This window comes from Electrona antarctica (assembly GCF_951216825.1).
Source record: "Electrona antarctica genome assembly, contig: scaffold_103, whole genome shotgun sequence".
Classification (NCBI taxonomy): Eukaryota; Metazoa; Chordata; class Actinopteri; order Myctophiformes; family Myctophidae; genus Electrona; species Electrona antarctica.
Window position 1 is genome coordinate 191,192 of NW_027637143.1, and position 13,573 is coordinate 204,764.

Genomic DNA, 13,573 nt, shown 5'->3' on the forward strand with positions numbered 1-13,573 from the left:
AATGGCCGACTAGCCGACTAGCTCGCAATGCTTTGCATTGTAGATCGGCTATTATATAAATGTAGATCGGCTATTCTCAAAGGGGTTTTATGCATTTGAAAATGTGCGAAATGGGACATTCTGCACAAACAGTGTCTACGGAAGCTCTTTCCATGAGTAGCCTACAATATAAATGCTTCCGTCATACACTCTGGAGCGACGGAAGCGCTGATCACGAGTAAAATATAAATGCTTCCGTCGTACAGTCTGGAGCGACGGAATCTCTGATCATGAGTAAAATATAAATGCTTCCGTCATACAGTCTGGAGCGACGGAATCTCTGATCATGAGTAAAATATAAATGCTTCCGTCATACAGTCTGGAGCAACGGAAGCTCTGATCACGAGTAAAATATAAATGCTTCCGTCATACAGTCTGGAGCAACGGAAGCTCTGATCACGAGTAAAATATAAATGCTTCCGTCATACAGTCTGGAGCGACGGAATCTCTGATCATGAGTAAAATATAAATGCTTCCGTCATACAGTCTGGAGCAACGGAAGCTCTGATCATGAGTAAAATATAAATGCTTCCGTCATACAGTCTGGAGCGACGGAATCTCTGATCATGAGTAAAATATAAATGCTTCCGTCATACAGTCTGGAGCAACGGAAGCTCTGATCACGAGTAAAATATAAATGCTTCCGTCATACAGTCTGGAGCAACGGAAGCTCTGATCACGAGTAAAATATAAATGCTTCCGTCATACAGTCTGGAGCAACGGAAGCTCTGATCACGAGTAAAATATAAAGCAGAAGTAGAGCCTCCTCCCCACTTCCGTTTCTTCGCGCAAATGCATTTTTCCTCATAGACATTTCAAAAAGTATTTATTTAAAGACGGTTACGCCGCGGACTCGAGTTGTGACAACTCATGACAACAAACACAACATTTTGGACCAAACAAATAATTACAAAGAAGAAAAACAACAAAAAAAGTGTTGTAACCTGCCGTTATTTTCTTCTTTCTAATTATTTGTTCGGCCCAAAACAAATAGTTTGTTGTCATGATTTGACACGACAAGAGTTGGCTTCGTACGAGGCTTAAAAGGTCTTTAAATAAATACTTTTTGAAATGTCTTATGAGGAAAATGAATGGAGAATCAATTCCTGGCTCCAAGCTCTTATGCAATGTTTGGCAGTTCAGAGCAATTACTGCTGCATGCACGCTCACATGCACGCTCACATGCACGCTCACATGCACGCTCACATGCACGCTCACATGCACGCTCACATGCACGCTCACAACTGTTACATAATCCCTGATGCATATCTCACTTTAATACAGTTGACACACACGCACGCACGCACGCACGCACGCACACACACACAACGCCATAAGGCCACAGAGGATTTGCCAACAGTTAACCTACATTTATGGCTTAACATTTAACAAGTGTGATATAGCAAGTCATGCACACACACACATACTGTGCACATGCGCGCGCATACGTACGCTTACGCAAGTGCGTGCACGCGACCACACACACACACACATACACAGATCTCTATCTTGGATGCTCAACAGTTTTTCTAAAACCGCATCCTAAAACCTGACTTAAGGTTTTCTGAAAACGTTCATGTATTCTTATTTTTAAAAATGGGTTAATTCCTGTATAATTTTCCCACCAGTATGTTTACACATGTTTAGCCCATTTTGGGCGGGAACCCCTTTTGGTGTTAGCATTATGTTATGCTTTAGCTATTGAAAAATAGCAGATCTACAAGCTCGTAGCGCGCCACCGAGTGCCGCGTTATGAACTTGTAGGTCTGCTATTTTTGAAAAATCGAAGAACGACTGACATAGAAACATAGCTTTTTTTTTCAGAAAGACATTTTTAGAATCTGATCTCAGGTCAAAATGGGTTATTTAGGATCCCCCCCATCGGCTGTTACAGCTGACCTGACAGCAGCTATTCCTCCTGGGCTCCTCACACAATAATATACACACAAAAAGAAGAACAATTTGAAATAAAAACAACTTTACAGATATCACAAATAATAAAATGGTAAATGGTGCATTTATATAGCACCTTTATCCAAGGTTACATAGATGTGTGCATTAGGGCATTAACATAAAAATCGATTAGTCGACTAGTCGAATAGCAAAACGGTAGTCGACACTGTAAATCAAAAATCTTTTTTTTTTTACAGAAGACATGCAGCTGTGAGCTCTGTGGTTGTGTTGGTAGTTCTCCAACTTAAGTACTAATCCATTCCTGGCTGATTGTTTTCATATCATATACAAGCCGACTGTACGTGGGTTTTGCCGTCACTCGTGTAGGTGCGGTGTGCGGCGGTGGCACTGGCAGCATTTAAGACAGATTTTCAAACAGCATATGCCTCATAGGCTCATACGCTCAATGGGGACAACTACAGTGTGTAAATACTTTTACTATTGGTGAGTTTATTACTGTAGTTTGTTCAACAAGTTAGATTGGAGACGTGTCGTCGTTTCGTCCGGTAGAGTAGTATAGCAGGAGTCCCTCGACTCCCTCCTCACTCTGCCCAATACTATCCAGTTTGGTGACAGTCAAACTACAGTAGCTCTTCCCGTGATTTCATGATTATTTTTCTTATTAATCTTTCTTCATGCTTATCCAACAAAAGTGCAGGCGTGCGGCATTATTAAAAACAAACAGCTATGCCGCGCGATCATAGTTATAATAGTAGCGGTGGAGTGAAGGAGTTGATCATCTGATTCATAGCCTGGCAAGCCTGCTAGCTAGCAAGCCTAGTATGTAATCATAACCCCCTCCTAGCTTGTAGCTCCTTCTAAAAAACAAAGGAACTGTGGTTGTAACTTGTTGTTGAACATTTAGGGTTGTATGAAAATTATCGCATCGTTCATTCCTCCTCCTCCGTCTACTCTCCACTCTCCAACTGAACAAACATTTTCAACAACGTAACATGCTATGCTGCGCCGTAGAAAGGTCTTGCGCATCAAAAATAGCAGATCTACAAGCTCACAGCGCGTCCATCCGTGAGTCATTGTGGACTTGCAACTTTGACTTGACTTTTAACAGCTGATGTGAATTTCGGCCAATCAGAGCGGCATTCAGCGTAATCTAGTAAGAGAGTGGCGGCACTAGCGTTGACTCCCATTGTAACAATGGAATGCGGAAGTGCTCATTATATCTCAATGGGATAGTTCCTATGTTTGGAACTATAGCCCATAGGCACCCGCTTTGTGGCGAGATCAAAGCGTGTCGCCACTCTCTTACTATTCCACTCGGCCTGCATTCAACGGCTCTGTTCTGCAGTTAATCCTTCACTCGCGCTGGCCGTTTCAGAACACGATGTTTTAATGCTTGATTGGATGGAAAAAAATATCATATTTTACCGCCGACTAATCGACTATAAATCGATTTTGATGGTATTCGTGTCGACTATCAAAAATCACGTTTGGTTAATGCCCTAGTGTGCATCACATTCACCCATTCACACACACATTCACCCATTCACACACACATTCACCCATTCACACACACATTCACACACACATTCACACATTCACACACACATTCACCCATTCACACACACATTCACACACATTCACACACACACATTCACCCATTCACACACATTCACAGAAGCAAAGATTTGAGTTAAAAACATTTGCTCTGCAAGAAAATATATTAAAAGATTTGCGCCACATCTACAAGCTTGTAGCGCGCCACTCGGTGCCGCGCTATGAGCTTGTAGATCTGCTATTTTCAATGGCTAAGGGGGTTCCAGTCCAGAATTGGTTTTGCCCATTGCCCTGAGTCCAATGCATTTCTGACCTACTTCCGGTCCAGTTGGTCCCAGTTGGTTGACCCCGTTCTCAATAGACGTCCATGTAGTTTTAGCGATATCGTCAGTGTTTGACTGTGTTTGATCGACAGCTGTCCGTCACTGAGTTGACTGTGTGTTTGATCGACAGGGCTGAGACAGCTGTCCGTCACTGAGTTGACGTCCACTCTGGAGGAGGTGGAGTCGTCTATCCGTCGCTACAGCGAGGAGCTAATCACTGCCCTGGCTCTACGGGACGAACAGGAGTACGAGAAGGAGGTACACGCACACACACACGCACACGCACACACGCACACACACACACACAGCGAGGAACTGATCACTGCCCTGGCTCTACGGGACGAACTGGAGTACAAGAAGGAGGTACGCACACACACACACGTGCACGCACACAACGCACACACGCGGTACGCACACAAAGAGGTTTTAATGAACTGCCTGACACAGAGCCGTGTGTGTGTGTGTGTGTGTGTGTGTGTGTGTGTGTGTGTGTGTGTGTGTGTGTGTGTGTGTGTGTGTGTGTGTGTGTGTGTGTGTGTGTGTGTGTGTGTGTGTGTGTGTGTGTGTGTGTGTGTGTGTGTGTGTGTGTGTGTGTGTGTGTGTGTGTGTGTGTGTGTGTGTGTGTGTGTGTGTGTGTGTGTGTGTGTGTGCAGGTGAAGAACTGTTTCATCTCTCTGCTCATCGACGTCCAGAACCGTCAGAAGGAACACCGCGAGCTGCTGAGGAGGAAGAGGAAGGTCCGCACGGGCCCCGCCCCCAGGAGCACGCACGTACCGGGCACGGTGAGACACACACACAGCACCGCCACCTTAGAGTATATATGAATAGAGACGGCACGCGGAGGAAACCTTGAGGCGAAATGGACATATTGGCCGAATTTGGTATTGCAGCTGGAGCCAGCGCTGGGCCGTTGACTATCGTTGCGCACGTTCATGTTATTGGGTCCATGACACGTGAACGCTGTGGGTTCTTTTGGAGCTGGGTTCTTATCCAGCATTCTCTAGTGTTTTGTGGAACTCAGAACCGCTCTTAGCTTAATGGGTTTAATTTATTGAATGAACCTCCTTCTACATACATAACCTGGCAACCACCTTCTACGTACAGAACCTGGCAACCCTAGTTTAATTTATTGAATGAACCTCCTTCTACGTACAGAACCTGGCAACCACCTTCTACGTACAGAACCTGGCAACCCTAGTTTAATTTATTGAATGAACCTCCTTCTACGTACAGAACCTGGCAACCCTAGTTTAATTTATTGAATGAACCACCTTCTACGTACAGAACCTGGCAACCCTAGTTTAATTTATTGAATGAACCTCCTTCTACGTACAGAACCTGGCAACCCTAGTTTAATTTATTGAATGAACCTCCTTCTACGTACAGAACCTGGCAACCCTGGTTTGGGAATGTCTTTATAGGCAAACCGTTTCTCTTTCCCCCCCACCCAAACAAATTGCTAAAAATAGTTGATCTACAAGCTCTCAACCTGTCCCGTGGGTTAGGGTTAGGGTTAGCTCTTAGGTTAGGGTTAGGGTTAGCTTAGGTTAGGGTTAGGGTTAGCTCTCAACCTGTTGATCTACAAGCTCTCAACCTGTCCCGTGGGTTAGGGTTAGGGTTAGCTCTTAGGTTAGGGTTAGGGTTAGGGTTAGCTTAGGTTAGGGTTAGGGTTAGCTCTCAACCTGTTGATCTACAAGCTCTCAACCTGTCCCGTGGTGACCCGTTGACCTGTTGATCTACAAGCTCTCAACCTGTCCCGTGGGTTAGGGTTAGGGTTAGCTCTCAACCTGTCCCGTGGGTTAGGGTTAGGGTTAGCTCTTAGGTTAGGGTTAGGGTTAGGGTTAGCTCTCAACCTGTCCCGTGGCGACCCGTTGACCTGTTGATCTACAAGCTCTCAACCTGTCCCGTGGGTTAGGGTTAGGGTTAGCTCTCAACCTGTCTACAAGCTCTCAACCTGTCTACAAGCTCTCAACCTGTTGATCTACAAGCTCTCAACCTGTCCCGTGGCGACGCCTTGACAGCTTGTAGATCCACTTTTTCCCGCTATTTTGGAACTGGGGCTCAAAGCTGCTATAACTAATATTATGTCAAAATCTTAAAGGACCACTTCACCACTTTTCAACATCTCTTCATATAATTGGTCCTCACTAATGTTCATGATAAAACGCCACCATTATTTCCTACTCAGTCTGTGTCTCATAGGAGGGCTTTGGGCAGTTCGGACACCCGTCCACCAGTGACATCATCATTAGGCAGATTTTTTTTTAAACAAGATTTGTTTATTTAGATTTTTATTATCGTGAGAACGATGGCTTCAACTTTTGCATTGCAACTTTTCAGGAAAAGAAAGCCTGCCGGTTCTATTAGCTTGGATTCACCATCGATGATGTCACTGGTGGACGGGTTTCTGAACTGCCCACAGCCTTCCTATGAGACACAGACCGAGTAGGAAAAAATTGTGGTATTTTATCATGAACATTAGTTAGGACCAATTATAGGAAGAGAAGTTGAAAAGTGGTGAAGTGGTCCTTTAATGACTTTTTTTCTTTTCTTTTCTTTTTGTGGTATTCAGACAGCCAGCAGGGGGGGGGGGGGGGTATTCAGACAGCCAGCAATGAGTAAAACGCTCCCAAAAAATCTAGTCTCTGTTAAGGCATTAAGCAACTAGTCGACTAGTTTACTAGTCGACTAGTCGAACTAGTCGACTAGTTTACTAGTCGACTAGTAAATCCACTAGTCGACCTTGCTGGTACTAGTCGACTAGTTCATTTTTTTATTTATTTTTTCCCCGATTTTGTAGGCCTCAATATCAGGTAGATATCAGGTAGATTATAGTTATAGTCACCAATGTACACAGTTTTTAAATGTACAAATATTTATTTCCCAAAAAAATAAAATGTTTTTTTTTTTTTTTTTTTTTTAAACATAAAAGGTGGTTAAACAACTAGTCGACTAGTAAACTAGGCAACTAGTCAACTAGTAAAAATGACTAGAAGTGAATGCCCTAGTCTCTGTGACACATCTAGGGCCGCAATCTGCATTCAAAGATGTTCCTAGAAGCTTTATTTATCATTGGTCGAAATAGAGCGTCGCAGTCCCGCCCCCTCGAGAGACCCGGAAAATAAATCCCCGTTCATTTTCCTCATAGACTTTTCAGAAAGTATTTATTTAAAGACGTTTGCGCCGCGGACAAAGACAACTCTTGTCGTGACAAATCAGGACAACAAACACAATTTTTCGGGCTGAACAAAGAATTAGAAAGAAGAAGAAAACGGCTTTATTTGTTGTTTTTCTTCTTTGTAATTATTCGTTTGGTCCAAAATATTGTGTTTGTTGTCATGATTTGTCACGACAAGAGTTGGCTTCGTACGACGCTTATAAGGTCTTTAAATAAATACTTTTTGAATTGTCTATGAGGAAAAATGCATTGGGAACTATTTCCTGGGCCTGGCGTCGTCTTGAAAGGGGGCGGGACTGGGCCTGGCGTCGTCTTGAAAGGGGGCGGGACTGGGCCTGGCGTCGTCTTGAAAGGGGGCAGGACTAGGCCTGGCGTCGTCTTGAAAGGGGGCGGGACTGGGCCTGGCGTCGTCTTGAAAGGGGGCGGGACTGGGCCTGGCATCGTCTTGAAAGGGGGCGGGACTAGGCCTGGCGTCGTCTTGAAAGGGGGCGGGACTGGGCCTGGTGTCGTCATGAAAGGGGGCGGGACTGGGCCTGGTGTCGTCATGAAAGGGGGCGGGACTGGGCCTGGTGTCGTCATGAAAGGGGGCGGGACTGGGCCTGGTGTCGTCATAAAAGGGGGCGGGACTGGGCCTGGTGTCGTCATGAAAGGGGGCGGGACTGGGCCTGGCGTCGTCATGCAAGGGGGCGGGACTGGGCCTGGCGTCGTCGCGACTCACTGGGGACTCACTGGGGACTCACTGGGAACTCACTGGGAACTTCATAGACTCACTGGGAACTCACTGGGGACTCACTGGGGACTCACTGGGAACTACTGGGAACTCACTGGGAACTCACTGGGGACTCACTGGGAACTACTGGGAACTCACTGGGAACTCACTGGGGACTCACTGGGAACTACTGGGAACTCACTGGGAACTCACTGGGGACTCACTGGGAACTACTGGGAACTCACTGGGAACTCACTGGGTACTTCATAGACTCACTGGGAGCTCACTGGGAACTACTGGGAACTCACTGGGGACTCACTGGGAACTACTGGGAACTACTGGGAACTCACTGGGGACTCACTGGGAACTACTGGGAACTCACTGGGAACTCACTGGGGACTCACTGGGAACTACTGGGAACTCACTGGGAACTCACTGGGAACTACTGGGAACTCACTGGGAACTACTGGGAACTACTGGGAACTCACTGGGAACTACTGGGAACCACTGGGGACTCACTGGGAACTCACTGGGAACTCACTGGGAACTCACTGGGGACTCACTGGGAACTCACTGGGAACTCACTGGGGACTCACTGGGAACTCACTGGGAACTCACTGGGAACTTCATAGACTCACTGGGAACTTCATAGACTCACTGGGAACTTCATAGACTCACTGGGGACTCACTGGGGACTCACTGGGAACTCCATAGACTCACTGGGGACTCACTGGGGACTCACTGGGAACTCCATAGACTCACTGGGGACTCACTGGGGACTCACTGGGAACTCACTGGGAACTTCATAGACTCACTGGGAACTCACTGGGAACTTCATAGACTCACTGGGAACTCACTGGGGACTCACTGGGAACTCACTGGGAACTTCATAGACTCACTGGGAACTCACTGGGAACTTCATAGACTCACTGGGGACTCACTGGGGACTCACTGGGAACTCACTGGGAACTACTGGGAACTCACTGGGGACTCACTGGGAACTCACTGGGAACTTCATAGACTCACTGGGAACTCACTGGGAACTTCATAGACTCACTGGGAACTCACTGGGAACTTCATAGACTCACTGGGAACTCACTGGGAACTTCATAGACTCACTGGGAACTCACTGGGAACTTCATAGACTCACTGGGAACTTAATCGGCTTCATAGACTCACTGGGAACTTCATAGACTCACTGGGAACTTGTAGACTCACTGGGAACTTGTAGACTCACTGGGAACTTGTAGACTCACTGGGAACTTCATAGACTCACTGGGAACTTGTAGACTCACTGGGAACTTCATAGACTCACTGGGAACTTGTAGACTCACTGGGAACTTGTAGACTCACTGGGAACTTGTAGACTCACTGGGAACTTGTAGATCACTCACTGGGAACTTGTAGATCACTCACTGGGAACTTGTAGATCGGCTTCATAGACTCACTGGGAACTTGTAGATCACTCACTGGGAACTTGTAGATCGGCTTCATAGACTCACTGGGAACTTGTAGATCGGCTTCATAGACTCACTGGGAACTTGTAGATCGGCTTCATAGACTCACTGGGAACTTGTAGATCGGCTTCATAGACTCACTGGGAACTTGTAGATCGGCTTCATAGATTTCCGCCTATACTGGTTTAACCCTGTGCATATTGTCACTGCCTTATCTCCTCTCTTCCTTCCTTCCTTCCTTCCTTCCTTCCTTCCTTGCTCCCTTAGCTCCTCTCCTTGGGGGGCGTGTCCCAGGTCATTCAGAACGGCCTCCGTCAGACTTTCGGCAGCCCAGGAGAGGACAAACAGGTGGACCCGCCCCCTTTTCTCTGAGCTGCCTCTGTCTCCGTGTCTTCACCCTCACCTTCTGGCTTTCTGTTGTCTTTCTGTTGTCTTTCTGTTGTCTTTCTGTTGTCTTTCTGTTGTCTTTCTGTGGTCTTTCTGTTGTCTTTCTGTTGTCTTTCTGTGGTCTTTCTGTTGTCTTTCTGTGGTCTTTCTGTTGTCTTTCTGTTGTCTTTCTGTTGTCTTTCTGTGGTCTTTCTGTGGTCTTTCTGTGGTCTTTCTGTGGTCTTTCTGTGGTCTTTCTGTGGTCTTTCTGTGGTCTTTCTGTGGTCTTTCTGTGGTCTTTCTGTGGTCTTTCTGTTGGCTTTCTGTTGGCTTTCTGTCTTTCTGTGGTCTTTCTGTGGTCTTTCTGTGGTCTTTCTGTGGTCTTTCTGTGGTCTTTCTGTTGTCTTTCTGTGGTCTTTCTGTTGTCTTTCTGTGGTCTTTCTGTGGTCTTTCTGTGGTCTTTCTGTTGTCCTGGTTCTGTCTTTCTGTGGTCTTTCTGTTGTCTTTCTGTTGTCCTGGTTCTGTCTTTCTGTATTTCTGTCTTTCTGGTTCTGTCTTTCTGTTCTCCTGGTTCTGTCTTTCTGTTCTCCTGGTTCTGTCTTTCTGTTCTCCTGGTTCTGTCTTTCTGTTCTCATCGTTCTGTCTTTCTGTTCTCCTGGTTCTGTCTTTCTGTTCTCCTGGTTCTGTCTTTCTGTTCTCCTGGTTCTGTCTTTCTGTTGTCCTGGTTCTGTCTTTCTGTTCTCATCGTTCTGTCTTTCTGTTCTCCTGGTTCTGTCTTTCTGTTCTCATCGTTCTGTCTTTCTGTTCTCCTGGTTCTGTCTTTCTGTTCTCCTGGTTCTGTCTTTCTGTTCTCATCGTTCTGTCTTTCTGTTCTCCTGGTTCTGTCTTTCTGTTCTCCTGGTTCTGTCTTTCTGTTCTCATCGTTCTGTCTTTCTGTTCTCCTGGTTCTGTCTTTCTGTTCTCCTGGTTCTGTCTTTCTGTTCTCCTGGTTCTGTCTTTCTGTTCTCCTGGTTCTCTGAGATCTTTTTAGTTTTTATTTGTCCTGTTTGTTTGTTTCTCCACAGAGACAGCTGGCCTGTTTCCCGCTCTGAGTCAAGTGTCTGTCTGTCGAGTCTTTCTTATTTTTTTGTTTTTTCTCTCTTTTACTTTATCTTTTCATTGTTCTGTCTCTCTATTATTTTGTATTTTCATTTTTCCTCTTTTTTTTCAGTGCGTGACCTCACCGTGACCTCACCGTGACCTCATCCTGTTCCATAACGTTTTCTGTTGCAGAATTTACTGGGTTTTCCTTTCTGCTCTTAAACCCGTTTAGACCTGAGGACGGTTCTACTGATGAACCCGTTTAGACCTGAGGACGGTTCTACTGATGAACCCGTTTAGACCTGAGGACGGTTCTACAGATGAACCCGTTTAGACCTGAGGACGGTTCTACTGATGAACCGTTTAGACCTGAGGACGGTTCTACAGATGAACCCGTTTAGACCTGAGGACGGTTCTACAGATGAACCGTTTAGACCTGAGGACGGTTCTACCCGTTTAGACCTGAGGACGGTTCTATAGATGAACCCGTTTAGACCTGAGGACGGTTCTATAGATGAACCGTTTAGACCTGAGGACGGATCTACTGATGAACCTGTTTAGACCTGAGAACGGTTCTACTGATGAACCCGTTTAGACCTGAGGACGGTTCTACTGATGAACCCGTTTAGACCTGAGGACGGTTCTACTGATGAACCCGTTTAGACCTGAGGACGGTTCTACTGATGAACCCGTTTAGACCTGAGGACGGTTCTACAGATGAACCCGTTTAGACCTGAGGACGGTTCTACTGATGAACCCGTTTAGACCTGAGGACGGTTCTACTGATGAACCCGTTTAGACCTGAGGACGGTTCTACCCGTTTAGACCTGAGGACGGTTTTACTGATGAACCCGTTTAGACCTGAGGACGGTTCTATAGATGAACCCGTTTAGACCTGAGGACGGTTCTACCCGTTTAGACCTGAGGACGGTTTTACTGATGAACCCGTTTAGACCTGAGGACGGTTCTATAGATGAACCCGTTTAGACCTGAGGACGGTTCTACTGATGAACCGTTTAGACCTGAGGACGGTTCTACTGATGAACCCGTTTAGACCTGAGGACGGTTCTACTGATGAACCCGTTTAGACCTGAGGACGGTTCTACAGATGAACCGTTTAGACCTGAGGACGGTTCTACTGATGAACCCGTTTAGACCTGAGGACGGTTCTACTGATGAACCCGTTTAGACCTGAGGACGGTTCTACCCGTTTAGACCTGAGGACGGTTCTATAGATGAACCGTTTAGACCTGAGGACGGTTCTACTGATGAACCGTTTAGACCTGAGGACGGTTCTACAGATGAACCGTTTAGACCTGAGGACGGTTCTACTGATGAACCGTTTAGACCTGAGGACGGTTCTACTGATGAACCGTTTAGACCTGAGGACGGTTCTACTGATGAACCGTTTAGACCTGAGGACGGTTCTACTGATGAACCCGTTTAGACCTGAGGACGGTTCTACTGATGAACCCGTTTAGACCTGAGGACGGTTCTACAGATGAACCGTTTAGACGTGAGGACGGTTCTACCCGTTTAGACCTGAGGACGGTTCTACAGATGAACCCGTTTAGACCTGAGGACGGTTCTACTGATGAACCCGTTTAGACCTGAGGACGGTTCTACAGATGAACCCGTTTAGACCTGAGGACGGTTCTACAGATGAACCGTTTAGACCTGAGGACGGTTCTACTGATGAACCCGTTTAGACCTGAGGACGGTTCTACTGATGAACCCGTTTAGACCTGAGGACGGTTCTACTGATGAACCCGTTTAGACCTGAGGACGGTTCTACTGATGAACCCGTTTAGACCTGAGGACGGTTCTACCCGTTTAGACCTGAGGACGGTTCTATAGATGAACCCGTTTAGACCTGAGGACGGTTCTACAGATGAACCGTTTAGACCTGAGGACGGTTCTACAGATGAACCGTTTAGACCTGAGGACGGTTCTACAGATGAACCGTTTAGACCTGAGGACGGTTCTACAGATGAACCGTTTAGACCTGAGGACGGTTCTACAGATGAACCGTTTAGACCTGAGGACGGTTCTATAGATGAACCCGTTTAGACCTGAGGACGGTTCTACTGATGAACCGTTTAGACCTGAGGACGGTTCTATAGATGAACCCGTTTAGACCTGAGGACGGTTCTACTGATGAACCGTTTAGACCTGAGGACGGTTCTACAGATGAACCGTTTAGACCTGAGGACGGTTCTACAGATGAACCGTTTAGACCTGAGGACGGTTCTACAGATGAACCGTTTAGACCTGAGGACGGTTCTACAGATGAACCGTTTAGACCTGAGGACGGTTCTACAGATGAACCGTTTAGACCTGAGGACGGTTCTATAGATGAACCCGTTTAGACCTGAGGACGGTTCTACAGATGAACCGTTTAGACCTGAGGACGGTTCTATAGGTGAACCCGTTTAGACCTGAGGACGGTTCTACAGATGAACCCGTTTAGACCTGAGGACGGTTCTACAGATGAACCGTTTAGACCTGAGGACGGTTCTACAGATGAACCCGTTTAGACCTGAGGACGGTTCTACAGATGAACCGTTTAGACCTGAGGACGGTTCTACTGATGAACCGTTTAGACCTGAGGACGGTTCTACTGATGAACCGTTTAGACCTGAGGACGGTTCTACAGATGAACCGTTTAGACCTGAGGACGGTTCTACAGATGAACCCGTTTAGACCTGAGGACGGTTCTACAGATGAACCGTTTAGACCTGAGGACGGTTCTACAGATGAACCCGTTTAGACCTGAGGACGGTTCTACAGATGAACCGTTTAGACCTGAGGACGGTTCTACTGATGAACCCGTTTAGACCTGAGGACGGTTCTACTGATGAACCCGTTTAGACCTGAGGACGGTTCTACAGATGAACCGTTTAGACCTGAGGACGGTTCTACTGATGAACCGTTTAGACCTGAGGACGGATCT

General features: G+C 46.5%; 1 protein-coding gene across 2 annotated transcripts in view; it reads left to right on the forward strand.

Annotated features, from left to right (window-relative positions):
* fez2b (fasciculation and elongation protein zeta 2b) overlaps window positions 1-13,573 on the forward strand; it is a 50,398-nt gene that overhangs the window by 20,369 nt on the left and 16,456 nt on the right. For both annotated transcript variants that reach the window (XR_013789469.1, XM_079531967.1), the window contains exons 5-6: window positions 3,961-4,088; window positions 4,484-4,612. Coding sequence is in view for 1 of the 2 variants with exons in the window: in XM_079531967.1 (XP_079388093.1) it covers window positions 3,961-4,088; window positions 4,484-4,612 (257 nt within the window). In the remaining variant the exon portion in view is untranslated. The remainder of the gene's footprint in view (window positions 1-3,960; window positions 4,089-4,483; window positions 4,613-13,573) is intronic.